The 25,623-nt window shown below is 49.6% G+C and overlaps 1 protein-coding gene across 1 annotated transcript in view; it reads right to left on the bottom strand.

Moving 5' to 3' along the window:
• The window catches only part of MEGF6 (multiple EGF like domains 6), a 113,985-nt gene that overhangs the window by 39,955 nt on the left and 48,407 nt on the right, over positions 1 to 25,623 (bottom strand). The window contains exon 7 of the mRNA XM_075172201.1: positions 18,448 to 18,570. Within this exon, the coding sequence (XP_075028302.1) occupies positions 18,448 to 18,570 (123 nt within the window). The remainder of the gene's footprint in view (positions 1 to 18,447; positions 18,571 to 25,623) is intronic.

The following is a 25,623-nucleotide window of genomic DNA, read 5'->3' as shown; positions in this document are numbered from 1 at the left end:
TCCTGCTGAGTCAGTCTCATCCTCTCGCAGCGCAGAAGCTGGCTTCCACCGAGCTCAGCCACGTGCCAAAGGTGAGAGGTTTTACTGTCATGCTTCTCATCTCAGTACTTTGCAAAGCGTTTAACACATTTCACACCATTTATGCCTGGAACTCGCTTGACCTGCTGCTGAAATGCAGCAAAACCTGGGGTATCTGGTGATAAGCTATGCTCAGAATTGCTATGCATCATTGGAGACAAGAAAGAAAACACTTTAATACCTGGAGAAAGTTATTGCAGTGGATTAATTGCATGACTAGCAAGGATTTGTTCACAGTTATATGATACTTAAGAACACAATGAAGTCCAACTGGACCCCCAAATACAAAAGGCAGACTACAGCGAGACTCTGAGCGCAGCTCCCCAGCCCTCTCCTCCCAGCTCCACGGCCAGAGCAAGCCCGGGAGAACCGAGGCAGCCGTTCCTGCAACAAGGAATCCACTTGGCCAATAAAACCGTGCATGACCATTTCTCTTGGTAAAACTACAGACCCTTGAACAAAAGACAGTCTCTGAGCCAGAAAAATCTTCTGCCAAGTGCTGAGCAATCTTTCAAGAACTGAAATGGGAACTAGCCCATGAGTTCTTGGTAAAAAATCCTGTTACGTTTTATTATCAAAGCTTCAAAACCAGGGAGGTAGACAGCAGAGCGTTACAGAAAGGGAGATTCATTCCTGTTTCACAGACCTCAAATTGCCTTTAAGCACTAGGAATAACTTCCAGAACTGAGAAGAAATGTAAAAATATTTGGAGCGCCCAGCTACACGGTGCTAACTAAGATGCATATCAGAAGCTTGTCAAAGGCAATTTCAAGTTTCTGAGACATAAGACTCCTTCATATGGCTGTAATTAGAAATAATAGGGATGTTTGTGGATATAGCTGTACAGTTCCTTAATTCCTGCCATTTGTGTGTGTGTGTGTGTACACCTGCGCACTACCTTTCAGGCTGGAAAGGACCAAAGATCTCTAGTCAGATGGGAGAACCAGATCACATTCACGCTAACAGCAAAAAAGCCAACCAGCAATTCCTTTTTTCATGGAGAGAAACCTTCAGTAGCTTTGGGTGTGTTAGCGTTTCTATGCACTTTCTGCATTTTGGGAAGACATCTTCAGCACGCACAACTATTTTCTGCTCTTACATTGCTGTTATCCATTACACCTGTCACGCGAGGTTTTGCTAGCACAGAAGGCTAAATCCCCAAGCAAGGAGATAACCTGGGACGCAGCTCTGCACGGGGGCTGCAATCTGGGCAGCCCAGGTTCAGAAACCCCAGCCCAGGCCTTGACTGTGAAGGGGGGGCGTCGAGGAGAAAATCTCTGGAGACTGCTAAGGATCCGACATGAAGCTCTGTCCATCCAGCAGCTTTGTTCCACAGACACTCCTGAACAATTTCACAGAAATACACGTAGTTCAAAATAAACGAAGTAGCGGGGCTGGGATGACGACTGACCACAGCAATGCACGTGGCTCAGAAACAGCAGGTCTGGGGAGAGTCACGGCGGGTATTCTGGATAAGGGCGTATATTGTTTGAGTTTATTTAGGGCACTTTAGGTACCACAAAAAGCTGTTACTGCCAGTTAGATGTGAAGCTAAACCATAATTGAGACACTTGATTGAGGACATAGCACTTTGAGATCTGTGCTGTTAAACAGGATTTCAACTTGGATTTGCCACAAGCAAAATGCACATTTTCAATACTGAAGACTTTATGCTGTGCATGCAAAGCTCCTGACAGTCCTGACAACACGTGACTTCTTTTTGCATCCTAGATTCTGCCTGCTATCATGTCACTCACCTCGGTAAATCTATCAAATCCACCCTATTTATTCAGCCGGAGCATCCCCGTTCTGACTGAAGCTCCCCGGAGCTTTTAAAGCAGTACATGATGGAAAGGTTAAACCAACGAGCAGAATTCCTGCGCACCGGGCTCGGCCAGTTGGTAGGGTTCCCGTGCGCAGGACTGGCAGCCGGCGCGGGAAGCGCGCTCCTGACGCCGCCCGGGCCACCGCAGGCTCCCCGACAGCTCACCCGGTGCTGCGCAGGGGGAGAGCGGAGGGCAGAGCCCGCTGGCACAGCCACGCGGGTCACGCAGGCAGCAGGACGATACAGAGCCAAGCTGCGCACTGAACCAGCGCCGATTCATCAATGACTGTTACTAATAAGATAAAGAAACATTTCCTCAATGAATCACGGCAGGGCGTTGCCCCGACCGTGTCTTTGCAAGCCAGCGGTGCAAAAACCTGCTCAAGCCTCACCCTTGCACAGCGCCTGCAACCCCCTCCCCTGCCCGAAGCATCGCCCAGCTCCCCCTTTGCTCTGCTAGCTTGCTCTTACCCGACAGCAGCCTCGGCTCCCACGGGGGAGGCAAAGCGCATCGAAAACCACAGGAAAAGGAGAAATGCAACCTTGACTGAAGCCAGTGCCAAAATTTTACATTAATTGGCATCCGATTAATTGCCAACAAAATCATCTAGCGGCAAGCAAATGGACTGTGTCAGGGAAGAAGTGGGAAGCTAAGCGGTAAAGGTGATGCTTGTTTTACTCAGTGTTTCTGAGCTACAAAGTAAGAATAAAAATGTTTGTTTTCTCAGAATGCTTTTCACTGGAAGGCTTCTCACTGCTTACAAAGTTAAAACCTAAGGATCAGAGCACATGAAAATGGCCTCTGCCCTTTCTGTCCTGGTGATGTCCAGCGATCCTGACTTCTGTAACGGCCATACAAGGCTCTTTCTTCAGAGCTCCCCATTGTAGCTACAGTCTTCATTAATCCCGCAGAAAATGATAACTTCTGTAATGCCAGACCTTTGCTCATTCAGTGGACTGTAGATTCCTTCTCTGGGCATTTTAGGAGGTTTTGGTATTTTCTTCCTGTTTTTTCCAAGAGACTTAATTTTTAAAGAAAGGAAAATGAATAGATTTTTGAGGTGGAACGTAAGCTTTAAATGATGCTCTCTGAAGAGTAACCCAAATCCAAACCAGCTTTTCAGCAGGGACAAAAATGCTGTGGCGTGAATCTGAAGTGCCCATCAAAGCAACCTAGCCCAAATTAAATCATTTTCCTCTGCGAAGGCTTTACACAACTTGGATGCTACAGAGCCCGAGGGTCCCTGACGCACTCACTACTCCTGCAGTAGGGCAGCAAGCTCGTCGGGGGCAACGCCGAGCACGCGTCCCCCGAGCCCTGCCTCTAGCAGCTGCTGGCTCCGCGCCCCGCCGCTCCCCAGCGTCCCCACGAAGCTTCAGCTTGGGTGTTCGGGTCCGACGCCTCCGAGAGGACATTGCCCAAGACCTGTCGCCCACTGGAAGGAGGATGGCACTCCTGCCCTCGGCGCGGCGGCACGAGGGAAAGGCACTGGTCTTCCCGCGGCTGCCCAGGGCCAGAAGAAAAGCGACGCCCCAACCTGTGTGGACGCGCGGCCAGCCCTGCGCCCGCGCAGCCGCTGCGGTGAACGACGGACGCCGTGTCGCCCAAAGAGCCGCGGGAGCCCGGGCACGGCTTCCCAGCAGGGCAGAGCCAGGCCACGCTTCAGACTTTGCATTTCTGCTACTTCTCCTGTTTTTTTTTTTTTTAAGATCTCTGTGGGCAGAATTAGCTATTAATACACAGAATTGGCTCTATTCAGCTCAGGGACAGGAAAACTGGGGTTTGGGAAGATTTTATATAAAGTAATAAAGTTTCCTGGTCTGAATTTAAGTGACTATTCCACTGCTTCCCTTCAACTCTAATCTGAAACCACAGAGAATTTACCGTCCAAAAAAGTTAGCGATGTGTTGAATAAACGTCTTCCTTTCACCCCATTACTCACACTCGGTAATTATACATCTCCTTTCTACATGTCTCTTCTTCTCTCTTTGTATTTTTCACCCTCTAAATCTCTGTAATTAGAGAGGGCTCTCGCCACCCCAAAGCCCCCCTTGCCCCGTCCCACCTTGGCCTGGGAAAGCGGCCAGTCCTTCCTCGCGCCCCGGCTGCAGAAACGCCCGCCGCCTTCGCCGTGCACGCTTCCCACGGAACCCACTACGTCCCATTTTTCCTTCTGGAGCCTCACTTATCTCCTTCTGCAGTAACGGAGAGATTTTTGGACGTATACTACATGATGGTGTGACCAAAATAAAACCTCCCATCCCTTGCACCCCTGACGGGAGGGCAGCAGTGTCATCCCCAAGAAATCTTAGGTTGGTGTCTTTGGAAATAACGCAACTGTGCAATTTGCCAAACCGAATTGAAGCTCTGGTATGAGCGCACAGAGAGAAGAGGCACCTCCTGGGCGGATGCTCTACCTACTGCCTGGCTCTCCGACGGAGAGTTTGCATTTTCCGGTTGCTTTCGGTCCTCAGACCGCGGAGCCGTGGGCTGCGACTGCCGCAGCAGCTGCGCGAACACTCACAGAGGGGAGAGGAGCCAGAGCTTGCTCACAGCTGTGTGAAATAGCAGGGCTTTTTCTGGTTTGACCTGAAACGCATCGCTAAAAAGAAGGAACCGCAATGATGGTGTCTCTGGGCCCGCTCTGGATCCAAGAGGATCGCTCTGCCCTGCCCGAGCGACAGCAGCGGCTCATGCTGGGGATTGGGAATTGTTCCCGCTGCGCCGGACACCCCGGGTGGCCCTTGCCCGGCCATGCCCAAGCACCAGGGTCCGTCCTGCAGCCCAGGACTGCTCTCCCACACCCTGCCACAGACAACCGAGCACAGAGAGAGGAAAGCGGCAAGAGCCGCGTTTCCCAGCGGGACCTGTGACGGAGAAAGGGTGCAGTTGGGGACGGGGAGGGGGCAGGTCCACTGGCCACCCCCAGCAGCAGCATCTCCAACCTGCCCAGGCGTGCCCAAGGCTCCCCAGAGCGTGGTTCACCCAGGAATATAAACCGGGAGGCCGCAGGAGCCTCCTCCCGAGGCCAGGACAGAGCATCCCTGCGAAGGGTCACGTTGCCCTTGCGCACGTCTTGGCAGTACAAAGACTCAAAAATCTCCGTGACGCTTTGCGAGATGCGGTTTGTGGCACGCCAAGCTATTGGAGAGCTGACAAAATCTGGTTGAAATTAATATGCCAAAGAAAGAAAATTAGAAGCATACAGGCTTCTCTTCCGAGGAGGGTAGCTGACACAGAGCAACCCAGAGCCACGCCAGGATGGAGCACGCTGAGCCCGCATGCCTGGGCGCTCCGCCACGCCGGCATGGACAGGGCAGCGGACACCGGCCGAAGCCCACTGAGGCAGACACAAAAACCCAACGCAGCGAGAGCCTGGGAGTGGGACTTGGCTTATTGGGCAGGGAAACTCCCCTGCTGCGTAAGGAAACTGGAGTTCATGTCCTCATCCGCAAGGACACAGGGCTCACCCCAGAAACAGCTGATGCTCTCGTCAGCCTCTTCCCTGAACAGAAACAATCCATCGGATCTCAGACACTGGCTACGTGGACCAAGAGGGGTAATGCTGTAACTGAATGTAGGGAAGACAAACACAAGACCAAAAAACAGAGGAGGGTGCGAGGAGATGGCTGTATTTAAGTGCAGTCCCCGACCACGCACAGGTCTTCGTGAAGAAATACCATGATTTATCTCAAACAAGAACTCTGTGTCAGAGGAAAGAAAATGTCAAGAGCAGCTCTGCAAATTACTAAATATTTGGTACAGAGGCAGTTTATCTCCTCTGAAAGGCTGAGGAGGAGGAGATGGATCCCAGCTGGAAGCGCAGGCAGTAGATACGCTGCTAAGGTTTGCTCTATCTGGCCAAACAGCAGTGCCAGGCTGTAATCCCTGCGGCAATTAGCCTGGATTACAGAGCAGGGCTGCAGGGAAAAGGTTAATTAAAATCCAACAAGATGAGCATGTGTGGGATTTAGCGACTTTATCTTTCTGGTACCAGTTTGTTGAAGCTAATTCAGCAATTTTAAGACGCAAAGAGACTGGAAGGAGACGAACCAACAGAGCGGCACGCTGGATGGCCAAAGCCGAAGGCTCCTGGGGAGAGGAGCACAGCGTTACCGCTGCTGCCCCGCACTACAGACGTGAATTAGAAACTCAGGTCGCAGAATGGTGCCCAGATGCGTTAGAAGGAAGAACCCCCATGCATTACTTTGCCTCTTGCATGTATTGCACAGCCCCTAGCACGAATAACCTGGAGACACGGGAGACCCTGTTATTCCAGTCGCCTTGTAGTCTGTGCAGACAGGACTCAGCAATGCGAGGTCCCACAGTGCAAGGAAGGCATGGGAGAGGATGATGCCTTATCCCCCCTCTGCTAACTCGGAAGCCCTCCCCTCCTCCAGGACGAGGGAGAACAGTACCTGCCTCAGGCTGGTCTCGGCTTGGAATCCGAGTGACTCACGTGAGGAAAGAAGAAAGTTCGTTTTGGGCGGTCAAAATGCCTCCACACCCTCAGTTTTCATCTTGTTGTAAAACAGGCATTTGAGAGAGCCTGGAAGGCTCTTTAAGAGCTCCACAGAGTGATTCAGGCTGGCATTCCTTCTGCTGCAGCCTCTCCTGGACAGACGGGAGATGCCCGTAACTTTCCCACGCTCCCTGTGCCATCTTCAACAGCAGCAGTTTCCAAAGGCACTTCAGGAACAGATGCATCGGTTTTACAATAATCTGATGAAGTGAAAATACATCAGGGAGCTGTTTTGCCTCAGTCACTTGCTTTGTCCTCAGCTCACCTTTTTTTGCCTTCAAGCACAGCAGCTGGGAGAGTCGCCCAGCTCTCATTTGTGCTCACATTTCTGTCTCTGGATGGTGCTGATAATTAGGTATTACTCAGAGTGGAGCAGAGGTGCACGTAACAACAAGCAGGCAGCCTGCCCTTGACTTGCTGCTACGCTCAGCCTCTCAAACCTTCTTTTGTAGCTTTGTTTTACCCCAGTTCTCTGTGCAGAATGTCATTTTGACTAGAAGACGTCCCTGCGCAGAGGCACGTCGGCTTGGTCCCTGTGGCGTGCTCGGGAAGCTAACCACACAGAGGTAACACAGACACGTACCTGGCAACGGTACCGACTGAGGGAAGTGCAGGTCACTACTGAAAGAGCTTACAGGCTAATGGAAACCCTATAATCAAACAAAAGCGACCAGCTATGCCCTGTGCTGTTTCCTGACACGTTTTAGAGGATCACAGAGAGAATATCAAGGTAGCAGCTCTACTTCACTGTGCTGACCTAATGCAAGTCCCCGGCAGAGCACAATGATCTCTCCTGTAAAGGTTAGCTGCAGACATAATCCATAGCATTGCAGTTAGCCACTCTACACTAACACAAGGATCCAACAGAGCACTGTTTGTACACAGAATGCATTTTAAGGCACTCGAGACCTCAGTGAAATGTACACCGCTATTACACAAAACACCTCTTCATACAATAAAACTGCGATGAAATGCATATACTGCAGTTCACTGTGCTTGCTTTGCTTGTGCAGCTGGCTGATTAAAGAAACACATGGGTGTAGAAGTGTGCACTGCCTGGACTGGCAAATGGGAACGCACCTAAGTAAACCAGTGCATGGGCTACTACCTGTCAAAGAGAAGCTCACGCAGCAAAGGAAAAATCATCAACCAAAACCACAGTACTATCAAGTTTAGGATGAGCAACGCGTCTATGATTGTCTCCTCTGCTTTGCCATCGCAGGCCTGACGCCAGCTTCCCACCATCCAGCTCCTGCTGTCCGAGTGCTGCCGCATACCCTGGGGTGTCTACCTGCATGCTGGGGGGAAGGGCTGCGGAACAGGGGGGGCACATCTTCAGGGAACTCCCCCCCAGCACCTCGTCTCAGGTCACGTCTCCTGAGGACCTAACTGCATTCAAAGCCAAAAATGCAGTTCCCTGAAAAATTATCTTGTTTCGTGTATCAACACCCACAGAGCAAGGTCCAGACAGCACCGGTGGCAGTGCAGGGGAAAGACAGCAGCTCCGAGTGCTCCTGGAAGATTCGAGGCCAAAACCCCAGTGCTCTGCTAGTGCACGTCAGCGACTTGCACAGAAAAGGCTCGTCCTGCCGGAGGAGAGAACCAAGGTGTTTACCCGAGCCAGCCTTCACCCCTCCACCTGCTGGTTCTGTCAAAGGTACCATTCAGAGGAAAGGTATTTCATGCTGCAACATGTCAAAAATTCACTTGTTTTCAGAGATGGAAAGAGAGAAGAATTTTTTTTTTCTTGTCTTTTTTTGTCGTTCTCAGTTGGGTGGGCCTGAAGGCTGTGGTGGGTTGGACTGGGTTTGTTTTATTTTGTAATCTGCACCTACTTCTTTGCAAACTACGTAAGAATATTAGACATAACTTCTTGGAGGAAAGACATATTTAGCTTATCTGCCAGATTTTGGCTTGCAAATGTCTGGATATTCACCTCTTTTCTGAAGATGAAAAAACCCAGGCTCCTGGAAAAAGAGGCTTAGAGATCACACGCTTTTCAGTAGATACGTTACCTTCTTCCCCAGGTTCAGAGCACTTGCGAGAATAGCCAAAAGGCCTGGGTGAAGGCGCTTTGCTTTTCTGCTTGAAGCTTTACATTACATTCTACCTGAACACGCAAAAAACACCTCAGCCTTGCAGACTGAAAGATACCTCGCAGGAAAGTCAGGATAAAGCCACGAGCATGCACAGAGCTACCTATCTGTGGAGCCGAGATAAGCAGAATCAGGATCAGGTGAATTATGCGGTAGGGAAGGGAAGGCTGGAGGTTTATATTCCAGACAGAAAGCTGGATCTCAGGAGCTTGTCTTGGAGAAGTCGTATGAGCTAACGTAGTTGGATGGAGACACCAAATGCGATCTGAGTTTGAGACAAACATCTGATCTATAAATAACAAAACATCAACTCACCCGTTTCCAAAGGTCTGGCACATCTCACAAATATACTGATATCACTTTTATAACCGCCTGCTTAGGGCATTTATTTATTAGGATTATCTCATGCTGAGATAATGCATTCCTTGATGTCTACATTACTCACAAGCATCCAAAGTCTTTAGTGAACTTCACATATTCTCCATTATTTCCTAAATCTTCAGGCAATCACAAACTTTATCTGCCTCTAAGTCAGCTGAACACACAAGGAGGAAGAAGCAGGTGTGTGTGTACTCGCAGCACTTCCACCTCGCTCAACGTCCCCATCTGCCATCACACATAAGCCAGTGCACACAAATGTTCAACAAAAGATATTGCAAAGCGGCAAAAAAGTATTTATTGCCTCCTCGCAGTGCCTGACATAGTGCAGCAGAAAGTGCAAGTCTCATAAAACAAACAAACAAACAAACAAACGCAAACCTATCAATGGCAGGGAAGAACTGCGTGTTTTGCTCCTTACAGATCGGGAAACGGAACCACGGAAGTTGATCGTTTACCTTCTGGTATGCTGGAATCCCCATCTGCTATCAGCAGATCCAGGCTGTTAGTGCTTCTGCCTTTCTGAAGGGATGGTGAAGTGCTGGGGTACCATCGGCAGAAGGCACTGCACGAGTGCAAGGGGAGTACAGAGCGACTCCGTCCCCTCCACCTGCTCGATGGGAAACTCGGGCTGGCCAGGCACTATCCACACAGCAACAGGCTTGAGATGCCTTTGTTGGGAATTTGCTTCTAACAGACACCGGGAAGTCTGAACGTTTCAGTGCACAGAAGTAATCCATGAGACGTGGCTCCTCTGACTGCATCTGCCAGCCCATATACTCCCCAGCTCCCGGCTCCGGTCCCGGCTGCCAGAGGATTCCCCTTATGCATAAAATGACACTGAGTAACACTGAGCTCCGTCCTTTGCAAGATTCCACTAATCAATACTCATGCAACCCAGACAAACTCAAGTAGTCTCGCAGAGAGAAAGGCAGATTTTTTTCATGCTAAAACAGTATCATATTTCATTTATTGCCCTGGACCGGGGTGAGATCCTTTGGAACTGAGGAAAAAAACTAATCAACATACCCTAACAAAATGCATACATTTGTTTTTTACAGGAATATCGCACAGTAGCTACCTTTAACCAAGCCACATAGCTGCACGGCAACCGGTGGAGAGAACCGAGAGCGCCTTTCCCCCCCGGGCAGAAGTGACTTTTCAGAACAGCAAACCTGCCCGAGACAGCCCCTGCCTGCAACAAGGCGAAGTGGCGATGCAGCCACGGGCAGGCGGACAGCCAGGTCACCAGCCTGCGACTTCATTGCGGCCAGGCCGGGACTCCCACCTGGCCGCTCCGTGACCCCCCCGGCGGCAGCAGCGGACCCCGGGCTGGCCGCGGAGGAGCCGCTGCGGGACCCGCCCGGCACCTACCTGGCCTCAGCTCGGCGTGGCCGGCCCCGAAGCCCGCACGCCCCAGGTAACAGGGGTAGCAGTTTCTCCAGAGGTAGTGGTAGTGGTTGCCAGCGGTACCGCGGATGCCACCCAGAAACCCGAAGCACCACAGCAGCATCCAGCACCGCCTCTGCTCCTGTCCCATGGCGGGAAGCTAACAGGCATCCAGGCAGGAGGCAAACAAAAAACCCACGGCCCCGCAAAACGCCGAGTCCCGCAGCGCGCTGGAGACGGGAACCGGGGGAAAAAAAACCCGCAAACGAGCCCAAAAGCGAAGGGAAGCCCAGGGAGCGCGGCGGTGATGCGCGGAGCTGCGCGGAGCTGCGCGGAGCTGCGCGGGGCGGCGCGGCCGAGCGGCTCTGCCTGCGGGGGGGGCGGCTCTGCCTGCGGGGGGGGGGAGCGGCCCCGCCCCACCCCGCCCCCGCCCCGCAGGTAAAGCCAAGCCCGGGAGCGCCCCCCCTCCGGCCGGGCTCCTGCCCCCCCGACACGGCGCATCCCCCGGGGTCAGCCGCGGCTGCTGGCGGGCAGCCCCGGGGGCCGGGGCTCGGCTTCGGCGACCACCGCCCTCGGGGAGGGGACGGGGCGGGAGCGCGGGGTGAGCTTTCCCGATGCCGGGCTTTCCCGAAGGAAGGCGGCTCGGACACTGCTGGGCACCGGGGAGCAAAACGCCCGGGCTGCTGTCGGGGACGGACGGACGGACGGCAGCAGCACAACGCCGGTGCTGCAGAGCAGCGGGAGCCTGGTGCTGTCCCCGCAGCACACGCGTGGAACGACGTGACCCGCCAGAGGCGAAGGACCTGCTGCGGCATCTGGGGATGCAGCCGAAACTGGAGCAGAACCTTCACCATACAATGAAGCCACATATTGGGCCAAAATATGTCTGGTGAGCGATCACAAGCAGTCATGAGGGGCCAGGCTCTCCCACAGCACCCCTGCATCACTTTGCGCGCAGAGAGCTCAGCCACAGCTCATCACAGCCTCATCTCCCACACGCGGGCTCTCCCTGGCTAGTGACTTGTGCGAGTGGCCAGTCCAGGTCCAAGCAGGAGCTTGTGTGCACAGGCTGGTAAAATCCAGCTTCTCCACAAAAAAGCAAGGGCCTTGCGAGTCCTTAACTGATATCTGAAAGAGAGCTCCCCCTTAAACCTTCACGGGGCTTTTCTTAGAATAATTAAAGAAAGAAATCTTCATCAACAAATTTAAGCTCAAATGAGGAGCAGCCACTGTGGCTACTCCAAAGAAAACCATAGTATTACCATTTCCTGTAAGACAGAGCCTAGAATTTTATTTTACCTTTTTCATTAAACAAGAAGTAAGAATAGCTTATTGGATTTTCCAGAGGCAAGCTCAAAAGCCTCATTTAACTTTCTGGAATGTTTTGAAACAATGCGCTTGCAGGGTTGAGCTGGGGGAGAGCAAGGGCCTGCTACTCTGAGACATTTTAGCAGTATTATTTGGCTGTAGTAAAATTCCAAATTAAAACTTGTGGTTTAGACTGCAATGAATAGCATTCCATGAAAAATTCTGAAACACAGAGAGAAGCTGAATCCAGGAAGAAAATAACAATTTAAGGCTATTGCTGCAGCGGTTTCCAAAGGAAGGTGGACTCTAGTCACGAGTCCCCTTTGCAGATCGTTCCAAGCAAGAGCAGCTTCCTAACGTTTCATGGACCGCTTCAGCTCATCTTAATATTCACCCGTTGCAACAGTCCACATGCTTCTCATTAATATTTTGAGTTTAACAAAAATATCCGACCCAAAAATTTCTTAGTTACTTTGTGGAAAAAAATGTGACCTTTCTAAAAGATGCTGCAAAGTTTTAGAAGCCGTCTGCAGAATTAAAATCAGTGCAAACTGCTGATGTGCCGCAGCCCGCCAGCTGTTCAACACGCACCCTCCTCTCGCTGCCTGGTAGGTCTACCCGAGTCCCCTGAGGAGATGCTCAGCACTGGGGGAGAGAGGACACGGGGCAGAAGAGGGACAGGAGGAGGGGAAACGCTGGAGGGGTATTTCGGAGAGGCACCAGAAATTACGCCTGCACTCCCCAAGTCCCGTGATGAACCGACTGCCCCATTTCATTGCTTTGCAACGCGCCTCTGTGCGTGCAGTCCCATGCTGCCATCCTGCTAGAAGCCGCTTTTAGATCTACCAAATACTTCACCCATTTAAAAATAACACATTGCCAGACATTATGAATTTTCATTGCTGGCCCGGCTCAGCTCCTTGGGAATACTCCCTCTGAGCAGCGACTCTGAAGCCATTACAATGGCTAGTGTTGACACTTTTCCTGTAAATGTTTCCAGTAGTGTTGACATGCAAAAATGAATGTTGCCACAGGGCTATGAAAAATGGCTTAGACCGACTTCCTCAGTTCAGTAATGTTATTAAGACATTGTCTATATTAAATTATCCTTGCCTGGAATGCAGATGAATCACAGCGAGCACAGCTCTCCAAGTGACTCCCTGACTCACAAGCACCAACCAAAGGGACCTTTCCACTGGCTCCATGACCTGGAAATTCCTCCTACCCGGGCACATGCAGCTCCCGACAAAGAATGCTAGCACAGCCGCTGATGCTCAACAAATTATGTGACAAACTTGTTCAATCTCATATTTTCTTAGACTGTTAAAAAAAAAAAAGACGATGAGAGGCTCAGACTTTTCCGAACAGTTCTGGTATAACACATGTATCAAAGGTACATCAGGCTTGAACATAAACTGAATCCTGCTTATGTAATAAGTTATGCTTGGCCAGGTTTGAGCCAGCTCGAGCTTCCTTGTCACCTAATTTACTTCAGCTGATTAAGTACTAAGAGTTGGTTTGAGTATGGTAACACATTACAATCAGCAGCAAATCGTTACTGCTTCCTGTGGAATTAGCTAGGAGAGCATTAACATCCAGAGGGGTTCTTTAAACAGGGACCGAGCTGGACCGAACCCGTAACTCTTATGGAATTTCATTCAGATTCAGGCTTAGCATTAATAAATTCTTGTAAGAACCCAAACAAATTACAGCTGACGATGTGGTACTTCGCAGTTCAACGGCGTGTTAAGTCCTGGAGTTAATTCATCCCTGCACAGACGCAGGTCAACCAGCTTAGGTAAATATGAGTGCTTGAATCTTCATCCAAAAATTACCCAAACCCTGAACCAAGTTTCTTCTGACATTTTAAGAAGGACTCTACGGTTAAAAGGAAATAGCCAAATGGAGAGTATGAAAGCAGTCCAGAAAAATGCAAGAGGTGAAACACGGAAGGGGAACGGAGAGGCACAGCCTGAGCACGGGGTTTGTGATCTCGGGGTCCAGCACAGCGCGAGCCATCGCCTCGTGTGGCCTGTAAAAAGCACATGGCGCACGGCTGCCTGGGAATACGAGCAGTGCAAGAAGATTTACAGCTGCTGGCTCGGGTATCTCTGCACAGCGGAGGGGCGAGCAGTGCATGTGCGCTTATCGATCCCTGCTTCAGCATCTTTTACCTGCTTCCCCGTCCATGGGGGACATTCTCCCTGTTTAGGGTTAGCATTCCACCCTCAGCTATCTGGGGCTACTGTGGGCAAGGTCTTCATCTTATTAATCAACGTTAACCAAAGAAGATGCCACAGGAATAGCTTAGAGGAAGAAATGGGAATGAGCACAAACTGGAAAAGCTAAGAGCTTTTAGTTTTTCCAGCTGCAGAGTTTGAACTCCCTCTTCCAGTCAGGAGTTGGGGCCAGCTGAGTTCAAATGAGCCATCGAGCCTTCCTTGATCCACTTCAAAGGGAATTTAAAGAGGGGAAAATTCCCATAGTATGGCGTTCCGTAATGGCACCTGGGTTAACTGGCCCATGGCACTGGCACATACTAGTTCCCTGAACTCCTCATCAAGCTACGGCTTGTCTGGCACGAATCCCAAGGTCATCTACTCGAAGGGTCTCAAAAGCTGAAAGAGGACGGTTCACCACCTGCAGTTAAAGGCTAGCCCAAAACAAAGGCTACCCCCCTAACAGACGATTATGTTTTAGGGAGTTCACTCCCCACTTTTGTCTCCTGAGAGTCTCTCACTGAGGTCAGAGAGAAGTCTGGCACCACCTGGATCTATCTGCCTACATTGAGAGGAACTTCAAATTCCCATCTGTTTAGCCATGACATCTTGACTCCGTGGGTTAGCAGCTCGGGCGCTCTGTCCCTGTGCCCTGCTGTAACGTTGGCTGATGAAGAGTCAGACAAACCAACAGCGCAGGAAATTTAACACGTACCAGTCACGGGCTGCATGCTGACGTGTATTCCAGACAGATTTTTGAATCCCTCTACGTGTGCGTAAGGAAAACGTTAGCTGGTAGTTAAATGAACGGAGACCCCCGTGTGCTGAATTCCAGCTAAATGCGAATTTTCATTTGATTTTGGAGCTAAAGCCCTTGTCCTAAGAAGGCTATGAAAAGTTCAAATATGCTTCTCTATGTGAAGTGGCGCTTAGAAGGATAAACTAAACAACAGTTTGTGAGAATCATATTTTAGAGGTTTGGTTTATGATGCTTTCTAAGAGCTCTATCCACTGCATCCTTGGCTGAGCTCTCTCCATCACACCTATTGCTAGGGCAGAACCCTGTGCATACCAACCCTTCCAAAAGTGTGTGCAAGGGTCCTGGTTTTCTGCAAAGCCACCTACAGCAAAACAAGAAAGTTGAAGGTGAAGGATGACTTAGGACCTCTGCAAAAATGAGTTCCTTTCCCTGGGATGCAACTTAAACCTGAATTGATGGTGGCCAATGGATCTAGAAAAGGGGCTTCCACACCTTTCCAGTCCCTAACATTATCATGTAACATTGTGTAGTGGAACCTCAAGAAGATGTCGTCCAAACAGAACTCGAGCTCCCCTAGAATTTGCCATACCTCAAAAATTGTTGTAAAAAAGAAAACCTGTCTCCTGTAAAAAGCCCAACACATAATGTCCCCAAACCGCTCTGCAGACAGCTCTTCCGCTATAGATAAAATTAGAAACACAGAAATACTCGAGAGGCTCATGGTTACGAGTATAACCATCCCACATCCGACAAAACAGAGACACTCTACAAGCACTTAAGTCAGCAGTGTATTATTGATACCGGTAAATCAGATGAGAATTAGTAGCATATCAACTATATTTCCTTGCAACTCTAGATCACTAGCTCAAGTTCAAACCACGTAAATAAAGGTGAGAGCTGGTACCATCCAGGGACTCAGTGCCAGTATTAAGTGAGCTCGTCAGACAGATCCCAGATGGGCACAAGAGCTAATTGGCTCCTTTCCTGGTAGCCTTAGCAAAGCAGGCCAGGACTGAATAAATCCAAGGGAGGATTTTCTTTCTAACTATAATCCCTTCAGCTCAGAAGTGAAAACAGACTGGAGAGCCAAACACTGCTGCTGCTACTGCCCGCCTGCCTGTTTCATGGACAAGACCAAGCCAGGAGTCATTCTGTAAGGTACCGGGCTAGGTCTGAGCCCGCAGCGTGCACGCACACACGCACGCACACACGCAGGCACACACGCACACGCAGGGACACGTACCCCAGCCCCGTCCTGTGGCGGACGTTGCTGTCAGTGGGAAATGGCAGAGGGTGGGAAGTAACGGGAGGCTCCTGTGGCTCCGAAGATGTCGCATGTGTCCATCTCCATTTGTCATTGCGTCTGACAAGTGTGCCGAGCTCTGGACAGCCAAACATTTCAAGAATCTCTTATATTTCCCAGCAGCGTTGCGGGAGAACACTTACACTTGTTTTAAGATCGCGGTCACCAGCCAACTAATCAACCCCCTGGCATGAAAGAAATTCCTTTTTTTGCCCCTTGCTCCTGCAATGGATCTCCCACCTCCCATATTTCTACTGAGAGAGAATCAACGTAACTTTAACCAATTCTGGGCAGGAAAAGTGGCAAGCTCTCCCTGAGCTATAACATCCCTCTGTTTCTGAACAGAGGTTAGGTTGGGAAGTCCTCACGTAGCCAAGATTAAATTGTTTTCTTCAAAAAATTTCCTACCGAAGCCTCTCCACATCCTGCTGATGTTATTGCGCAGCTCCTTGTTTAGCAGATACTTCAAAGAGCAGGACTCTGAAGAGGCCAGCTCGACATCACTCCGAGCCAGGAATCAAGTCAGAAGGGCGAAGCAAGTAAACTGCCGGCCTCTGAACCCGCGGCTCCTCTTCTCGGGCCACCCTCAGGAAAGATGCAAGGTCCAAACCCTCCTGTCTAACACGGAGCCAACAAAGGGCTCCAGAGATCTAACCTCATGTCTTGAAGCCCAGGCTGCTTTCTTCAGGCCCCGTCAGGACTTCGGTCAAGGAAAGCTGAGTATTTTGCAAACTGTAAACATTGATCAGTGCCTTTTGTCTTTTCTGAACCCCCCGTCTGTACAAACACGGATATAAACCCCTCTACTCTTTTTCACACGTGCATTAGCATTCACGGTATTTGGAAAGAGTTTCCTACCTGATGTAGAAATAAAAATTAATGTAAAAAGTGGTGAGTACAGCAGGATCCACCCACTACCACAGTAGTAAGACTGATGGAGAGGTGCAAACCGCAGGGAGGATAACTAGCACCCGCTTTGCTCGAGATTTGCACTTGAGCAAAATGGGAGTATGAGTGATGGGGCCCAATGCAAATTCTAGTCTCAGTTAATTTAGGGCTTAATCTTTCCTGTGCTCTTTTTTGGCATGATGAAACCTGCAGACAGAACAAATGCACACAGAACGAACGACGAGCTCCAGGAGGACGATGGCACTCGCTGCACCCCACCACCCCCCCAACCGAGCGGGGAAAAGGGAAGGGACTGGAGTGGGTTGCCATCTCCATTGTGACGAGGGGGAGAGAGGGGGCACGTGTGGGCTCTGTGGGCACAACTGATTACCAATAATTCCAAGAATATATGCAAAGGGATTCACATTGTCTCCCCTAAAAAAAAAAAGAGGCAAAAAAAAAAAAGGAGGCAAAAAAAAAAAAAAAAGGATTGTTTGTTTCCACCAAAATCCTGAACCTCTTAATCATCTGAGAAGCTAATCCTCATCAGGGAAATTCTGGGGAAATTGAAAATATTTCAGCTTGGCTAAGATAAGGGCAGAGCTGTTTATTTCACACATCTCTACAGTGGTAGAGAGCCAGGAAATACTTTTCAGTTATTTTCAACAAAACAAGACAAATGTACCAAATTGGCAAGAAAGTGACATTTTTCCACAGAATTCTTTAATGTCCAAACCGATATCCACAGAAATGACTCTTTCCCAGTTTGTCAGCAATCTTTGTTAATTATTTTGAATACTTCTGGACTTCTGCTAAGCAAACCAGTGCTGAAAATATGTGAGAACTCCACCACAAAAACATGACCCTCCTAAGCAATCAACAGAGTACCCTGCAGCGGGCATTTTAATGTTGCGCTAGAGAATACGTGAGCTTCACATTTCTGGTCTGCAGCAGCCCAGGAAAGGTGTCTTTCTCCGATACTGTCAGTGAAACCTGGAACTGCAATATACTCCAAAAAATGTATCTTGTTCTTGGCTCTGATAAGCAAATAGCTTTTTGCATTTTTCTGACTGTCGGCTCCAGCCGACTGGAACGCGCAGCACTTGCACAGATGATAACGCCCAGGGAGAAAGGGGTGGGGAAGCTAAGCGCACAACAGTACGGATTCAAGCCGTAGGAGCCGAGACGGCCACACGACGTGAGACTTGCTCTGGTACAATGCTAATACAAATCCCATCTAGTATTTTCATTTTACAAACACAAAATTGTGTCTTCTCTTCCACTTTGGTTTGAAAGCAGGAGATTCAAAGAGGAAGACAGGGAACAATGTGATGAAACAGACCCCGAAGCAGAAATTTCATCTCTTTTGAAGCAATAAAATACACGCCATCGACTTCAACAGGGCCAAGACCTCACCCGGAAACCTTCCCTTCTGTCCAGGTCAGGCTCGCCTACCCCGTCATTTGTACCTGTAAGCGCGCAGCAGAAAGGGCGCGCTTCCTCTGGATGGCCAAACAACAGCAGAAGCGCGCACGGTATGAGAGGAGAGGGAGAACCCGAAAGCCTCCCCTTCGGCAACGCGGCCACGACCGCCCTGCAGATCCGCTCCTGCGCGGATCCCCGTGCAGCCCCTCGCTGCCGGGCTGGGCTGCGCGCGGCGGCCGCGGCCCCCGGCCCTACCTGCGCACGCCTTCCCGTCCTGCTCCAGCCTCAGCCCCGCCGCGCACTGGCAGTAGAAGCTGCCGACGGTGTTGCAGCACTGGGACTCGCAACCACCGTTCCCCGCCTCGCACTCATTCACGTCTGGAAGAGAGGAGAAGGGGGAGCAGAGGTGAGCTGCTGCTGCCAGACCAAGTTGGGATACTGCACGAGAGGGAAAACAACGGCTTTTATTACAGCTTATTTTGCTATTATTAAATTTTCAGTGCCAATAAGAAAAAAGAGCATTAACCAATATAAAATGATCCCCCTCGTCACACGCTCAAACACTTAACATGTCACTACCCAAAGGATTCCTACCCTGGATGAACACCGGCACTCACATAGATAATACATTCATTATCACAACACGATGCCTCGCTCTGTAACAGCCATTTTGTTCATGAAAACGAGAAGACCAAATTTCTCTACATTAAAAATCTGTTGCTTTAGGAGTTTTACTTTCTTGTCCTAAATCAGAGGGGTAGAACTATCACACTTTTCCACTAAAATTCCTTCAAATAAACCCGCACAAGTTGCCTGAATAGTATTAACCCAGAAGACTAAACTAAAAGGTTGTAAAAATGACAATAGTACACCTTTTCTATTAATTTTTGTAACTCAAGTCCAGAATAAGTCATGTTACCCTACCGAAACCAGAGATTTCTCTTCCCCTCAGCAGCGCGGGAGCCAGACCTGTAAGGAACACAGCACCTTTCTCAAATTACCTTTTAAATAGAGTGAATGACTGATCACCAGGTGAAAATGGAGGAATCCACCCCCCTTGATTGCCTTATACCTAAACACAGGCTCCCTCCACTCCTCATTCAGCTCCGACAGATTTAACGGGGGACCCAAACCAGCCGAACCCTGTACTTGCCTCTCTCCCTGAAGCAGCATCCTCCCAAAAGTCCATCTGGAAGCTATTAATAAGCGCTGGAGATGCTTTCCATACAAGCATTTTCACACCTCACCAAAATACATGATAGCTACTTTAATTAGTCCAAAAAAACCTAGACTGTGTATGTTGCCAAGGCTCCCAACGTACAACGCATCGGTGGCTACACAGCCCCAGACCAGCAGACGGACATCCCCAAAACCTGCAGAGCCGACCAAGCCCACCAGCTTCAGCTGCCCAGGCTTTTCGGGAAGGTGTGGGCAGCGGGACCCGGCCGGGCGGACGGGGAGCCTCTCCCGCTGCCGGGCTGCAGATCCCCGCTCCCGCACGGACCGTGCATCCCCAGTCCCTGGGAGAAACACCGAATGCTCAGCTACATGTCAGTCCCTGCCACGGCCTCTGAAACGTCTTCTGCCTCCAAAACAGCCGAGGGAACTGGCAGCGAGATGGTAAGGAGGAAACCTTGCGCCACATCAACCTTAGGCCATTTTATTATTTTCAGTTATAGATCAAAATCAACCCCAGATTAGGAAATGCCAAGTTTCAGTTAGACATGTGAAATATATGAGGAGGTTTCAAAAAGACCGATCAGTTGTTGGCAAATTCTTGACATTTGGCACTAAGCAAGGCACTCTAAAAATGTATTTGTGCTTAAGAAGCTACCTTTTTTGCTCTGTAAAGAAGCATTTCCTTCTTAAAAGAAAGTAGAAAAATGGAGACAAATACTGTTTTAAGGCATTTGGTCTGGATGGAAGAATAACGAGCTGTAGCTTTGCCAAAAACACATGCTTCAGCCATACTGTACTCTGTACATTTCCTTCTGCTACTGCAGATAAATCTGGGTTTTCTTTTGCTCACCCAGAGCTGACAGAGCTCGCGGTCTGTCAGGAGCCAGCCCCATTTCCAGCTGCTCTTAGCTCTGAGCCCGACTCGAGCTCTGCTGCCTCCGTGGCCAGACGCAGACAGAATCCTTTGACAAGCCGCGGGGAACAAGGCTAGGTCAGGCAGACACCGAGCGCGGGCACCGAAAAAGCAGCGGGTCTGGGTTTGCTTCAGGATGCTACAGAAGGCAGCCTGCAGGCAGCTGGACAGCCGTGGACGTTTGCACGTGTTATTAGCATGTCCTACTGAAAGAAAAAAATAAACAGTGTCGACGTGAGCTATTGCATTACATTTTAAATTAGTGGTTTGCAAACCAGGGACCCCAAAGTAGCGCAGACCGCCTGGGTACCATCCACGCAGCCACGAGAAGACGGTGCTGCTCAGGCTGCTCTTGCTCGCTGGGTGAGGGCGCAGCTCCATCCCGCTCCCTGCGCTGGGGGCTGCTGTCAGACGCCCGCTGTCTCAAACACCACGTAGCCGCAACCTCGCTCTGTTTCACAAGCACACATGAAGCAAGTCGCTCCCATGGGCGCCGCATGAAATTCCACTTTAGATGCAAAGAAAGGTGGGCGTTGAGTTAGGGAGGTGGCACAATGCAACACAGCAGCGCTTGCACATACAGCCCTCGCCGCAGGTGTGACTGCAGCAGCCAGCAGGGACGGGGACAGGGATGGGGACAGGGACGGGGCCAGGCATTGCCACTGCTGCACCCCGGGCATCCACCGCTCTCTGCTGGCAGCGCTTCTCCTGCCCACAGAAAAGCTCTTTGCAGAGGCATCCGTGCAGCGATGCCTTTATTCAGTATAAAACAGGCCCCAGATCACTCCTGTGATAACAATAATAAAAGGTGTCTGCGGGTAGCGCGCAAACCTGTCAAGCCATGAAGAATTAAATGTATTACCAGACAAGAATAGAGTTGGAGAAGGACAGTGATCAAAACAAGGCTGATGTGATCAAAGAGACCCACCATTTAATTCCCTCAGCCTCTTCTAATTCAGTCCTGTCTGGGCTCGGAGTTCCCTAACTACTTCTGAAACACCAGACCGTGCAAGTTTTGTTTTACTTTTCAGAAACCCTAAGACCTGCTAGAGCTTAACGAAATCCCCAAGGGTTTATATTTGCTTAATCCTCCCATTGCAGCAACCTGCCAGCATTAGGAGACCCACAGTTCATTCCAAACGCTTTGTGTAAGAGGGAACGGCTACCAGGGGGTTAGCAGGGCTACCCAGCCGCTCCTCACCTTAGCTCTGACAGTGGAGTTTCACACCACAGGTGTTAAACGTATGAATTCAATAGCTCCATAATTTTAATTAGATTTTCATGTACTGTAACTGCCCAAGTGCAGTATCTGTTTGAAGAAAGGTGTGTTGCTGTCACAACGGTAAGAAGAGGTTTTTAAACCCTTTCTGGAAAGTAACTGTTCATCAGTTAAAGGCTTTCCCATTTTCACCAAAGATCTGGCACGACTTACACATATTGTCCTACTGTGAACTGCTTTCAAGAGAGATGCCAGCTCTGGCAGGTGACACACGGACCCTGTTTTATGTGTTATAAGAAAAGTGATTCGAAGTGCTGTGAGTGACGCTCACAAATGCAAGAGAAAATTCTTGTCCTGCTCTGCCCATTGTTCCTATAGCCATTATCACACGGGTTTTATTTACACAAACAGTATTGGTCGTTAGACACACTGACAGGCAATGCAGTATTTCAAAGAAATACTTACTGACTTGTTAGGGAGAGCAGAGGGGGAATTAGGAAATGCGACCCTGTGGGATTTTGTAAAACTTAAAGAAGGCTTAAGAATTTGAAAACCTGATGTTTTAGAAGCTAAAAAGGCAGCTGGAGGCAATGAAACATCTGTCATGCTGAGTTAGGCAAGGAAAGAGGAGTAAGAAAGGCTTACTGGTTTGAAGGTCCTTCCGCAATGCAAGTAGCCTGCTAGCAGCATTCAGGGAGAAGTTTATGATCCAAAATTTGTCTCTCTCTGTGCTGCTCATCCTCATAATGTTTCATGGTTTAATAAGCCTCTTGCTCAGCTTCTCACACAGCAACACCTTAAAGCTATGCCTGTGACATCAACCTGCCGCTGTGGAGGAGACCCTTCTGGGGCCATAAATCCAGATTATGACCTTATGAAGGATTAGACAAAAACCATAAGGGGAGAGGGAAAGACATCTTAAACACCAAGGAACAAAGCCAATTTGGGCAATACGAAGTATGTTTACCTGGAACAACTGTCTACAGAAAACAGCCGCTGCATTTTGAAAGGACTCGAGCAGCTGTTTGTTCTGGGTGTGCTTTGCACGCTGGGTCTCTCGCCTTGCGTCTCAGAGGCAAATGAATGCAAGCCCCAACCAACTAGACAACCAGAGATCACAAAGGTGCCTTCAACTGAAAACCTGACCTTCTTCTGGGCCCACACCAGGACTCAATGTCATCCAACTCAGAGCAAAGCCACAAATCAGCCACTGGCTTTTCGAAAGGCTTTGCTGTCAGGTTTCGCAGACTCCGACAGAGAGGAGTTTGTCACTGAGCCTGAAGGGCTCTGTAGCTTTGCTGGGTATGTGCTGGATACAGCTGAAGTCTAGCACATTTGAAGGTTTTTTTATTATTACTATTTTTTAACGGCAGCTTTTGTATAAAGTTCCCTTTAATCTTTTAAATGGACACAATCTCAGCAGCTTTCCCGTAAGCCATACGTTTCCCCAGGAGACAGCGAGAGCAGGAGTTATTCTTGCCTCCACGTTTTGTAAAAATAAGCACCGAGGTTAGACTCTGCAAACACTACTTCCAGTTTCTTAGAGCTGTATTTATCAAAGCGTTACGAAACGTCCTTCCTCTGAGGCTGAAACATACGATTCATAAATAAAAGGAAGAGCACCCCTCATCCCCCCACTCACCACGCGCTCCGCCATCACCGCTCTCTGCCCACCTCATTGCCTTTGAGCCCGACCTCTCGCTCCTGCCCAGGAGCCGCCGCAGCTCAGAGCCGACGTCTGCTCGAACTCCGGCTTGATTTCACGCTGCCGCCTCCGGCCAGGCACCCCGGCTTTCTAAAGGAGGGAATCCCTGCGGTCCTCCGGGCAACCAAGCAAGGCGTGAAAGCTCCCAACAGAGGAAAGTCCTGCACTGGCCAGGACGTGGACTGGGAGGCTCCGTGTTCGTTCCCCACAGCTTCTCCTAAACCCGAATCACCCGAATGCCAGAGCACGCTCCTGTCCCCTGCCACCTAGCACCCAGCCAGTGACAGTGCCATTGCACTCCAGGGCATTCATTGCCAGCCACCATAGAAAGGTGCCTCCGAGATACTAATGGCCCATCCTCCTTTCGAAAAGGGGGAGAGGCTGAGGTTAACTACTTCGCTATCATCAATTTGGGGCTGCTTGGCCATTCTGCGTTACAAGGTCTTTGGACAAAGGATCTTGTAGTCCACCCCCCAGCACAGAAGTATGAGATTTATTTTGGCTCTGCCAGGCAGCTATGAATCAGCTGTCACCACCAGCCAGGTGTCACGAACAAAGAGTGGTAAAGGTTGGTCCCTAAATCAAACCTGAACCTCCTGAAGCTGCGAGCTAACAAGGAGCAGCTGTGCTGGAATCGGTCCTCGTGGGCCCTCGGGAGGAAAGATTATATATTATTCCCTGGAGGTTGTCGTGCATCTTTGAAACAATCCATCAGTATTTTAGAAAGGTGTGATGGCTGCAGGCATTCCCTCACTCAATGTGCTCGGCTTACACTAAAGATTTTAGGCATGCATGCCATATGCCACCCAAAATTACAAACGCTCTCCTCCTTTCCCCCAAGGAAGGGCGCATTAGGTGCCAAAGGCATACCTGCAGGGGCCGGTTGCATTACAGCACTTGCAGCCGACACACGGAACCACGCTGGGCACTCTGAGCAGGCGCTGGCTGCTTCTCCCCTCTGAAGCACCAGCGTAAGCCCAGAGCTGCTTCACCACCGTTACTCTCCGCTGATGCAGCCGAGACCCGAACCTGGCCCACAGACCGGTATTCCTGAAATCACCGCCTTGCGTCAACTTTTTTTGCTACAACATCAATCCTGCCTAGAGCTTTCTTGGACTTGTATTTCCTGACAAACTCAAAACTCCGTTCAAGTTCACCGAAAGGTCTGAAATTCTTTCACGGAAACCAGGACTGGGTTTGAGCACAAAAAGGGCCAAGTTACCATTTCCCACTGAAGCCATGCAAAACTCGCAGATTCTTCATACTTCTCATAGGGAATCCATCAAAGTATGACATTTTGGCTAAAGTCTTAGGCCTGTCCAACTCTGTAATTCAAATCCCACCTGAGAGACCGTGATCCACACTTGGACTTGAAGATTGAGCTTTTTTTTACAAGACAATGCTGGGGAAGAGAAGAACGCAAAGTTGCCCATGGCTCAACGGGGAGATACCAAATGACCGCAGACAGACTTATCAGTGCTTGGAAACACAACTGCAGGTGCGCAGTCACCCACAAACGTTTGGGGTTATGGACATAAGTCTGCTGCGGATTGCTCAAAAACTCAGCTGTGGAGGGGAGAGGTGAATGGAGGCAGGACTGCATGAGACTGGTCAGGTTATTCAGACTCAGTTTCTGTGTCCAGATTACTCCTATACTTCGTATCACCTAGGAAATGTAACTTTTCACCTGCATTGGATGATTTTTCAAAATGAAAAAAAAAAGTCAGTGTCCAAGAATACTACTGAGTCGATTCGAACCTCAGCAATGAAAGGCCGGTATTTCATGCACTCACGTTTTCATTGCGTTAACGGAGCAGAGGACTCACACCGCGCTCTGCTCGGTCCCCTCCGCAGACTCCCTGCAGACCCTTGAAACCAAGTATGGGTCGCCTCGAATCACACCCACAGGCTCCACCTATACTTGATTTCCAAGGTCACGAACAGCAGACGTCAAGGATCTCCTGGAAACCTGTTCCCCGAGAAAGGCTTCTTCCTATCCTTGGTTTTATTTGTACATTTACTGAAGTGCCATGTAAACGCAAGTAAATTCAGTATGAAACTTCTTACAGGACTTCTGTTAAAACTTGGTTTCAATTCATCTCTCTTTGTAGAACACATACAAGGTTGCTTTTTATTTTTTAAGAAAGAGTTACGAACACATACGAGAATATTGTACCGAACTTTCACGTGTATAACACATTTTTCAGATAATCTATACTCATCTGAAAACACCAATCTTCAGATAACTCACATCCCCACTAAATTAAAAGTAGGCAGGAATCAGAGGTTGATTAGAGGAAAGATATATATGCAATATAACTGGTAAATATCTGTTCTGTTTTCTGCTTGTTTCCCAAATAACTCACAGAGAAGTGAGTGCGACCTGTGCAGTGCGGTCAGCACAACCAGATTCCC

This window comes from Calonectris borealis, chromosome 23 (assembly GCF_964195595.1).
Source record: "Calonectris borealis chromosome 23, bCalBor7.hap1.2, whole genome shotgun sequence".
NCBI lineage: Eukaryota > Metazoa > Chordata > Aves > Procellariiformes > Procellariidae > Calonectris > Calonectris borealis.
This window is presented reverse-complemented; position numbering and strand designations above follow the sequence as displayed.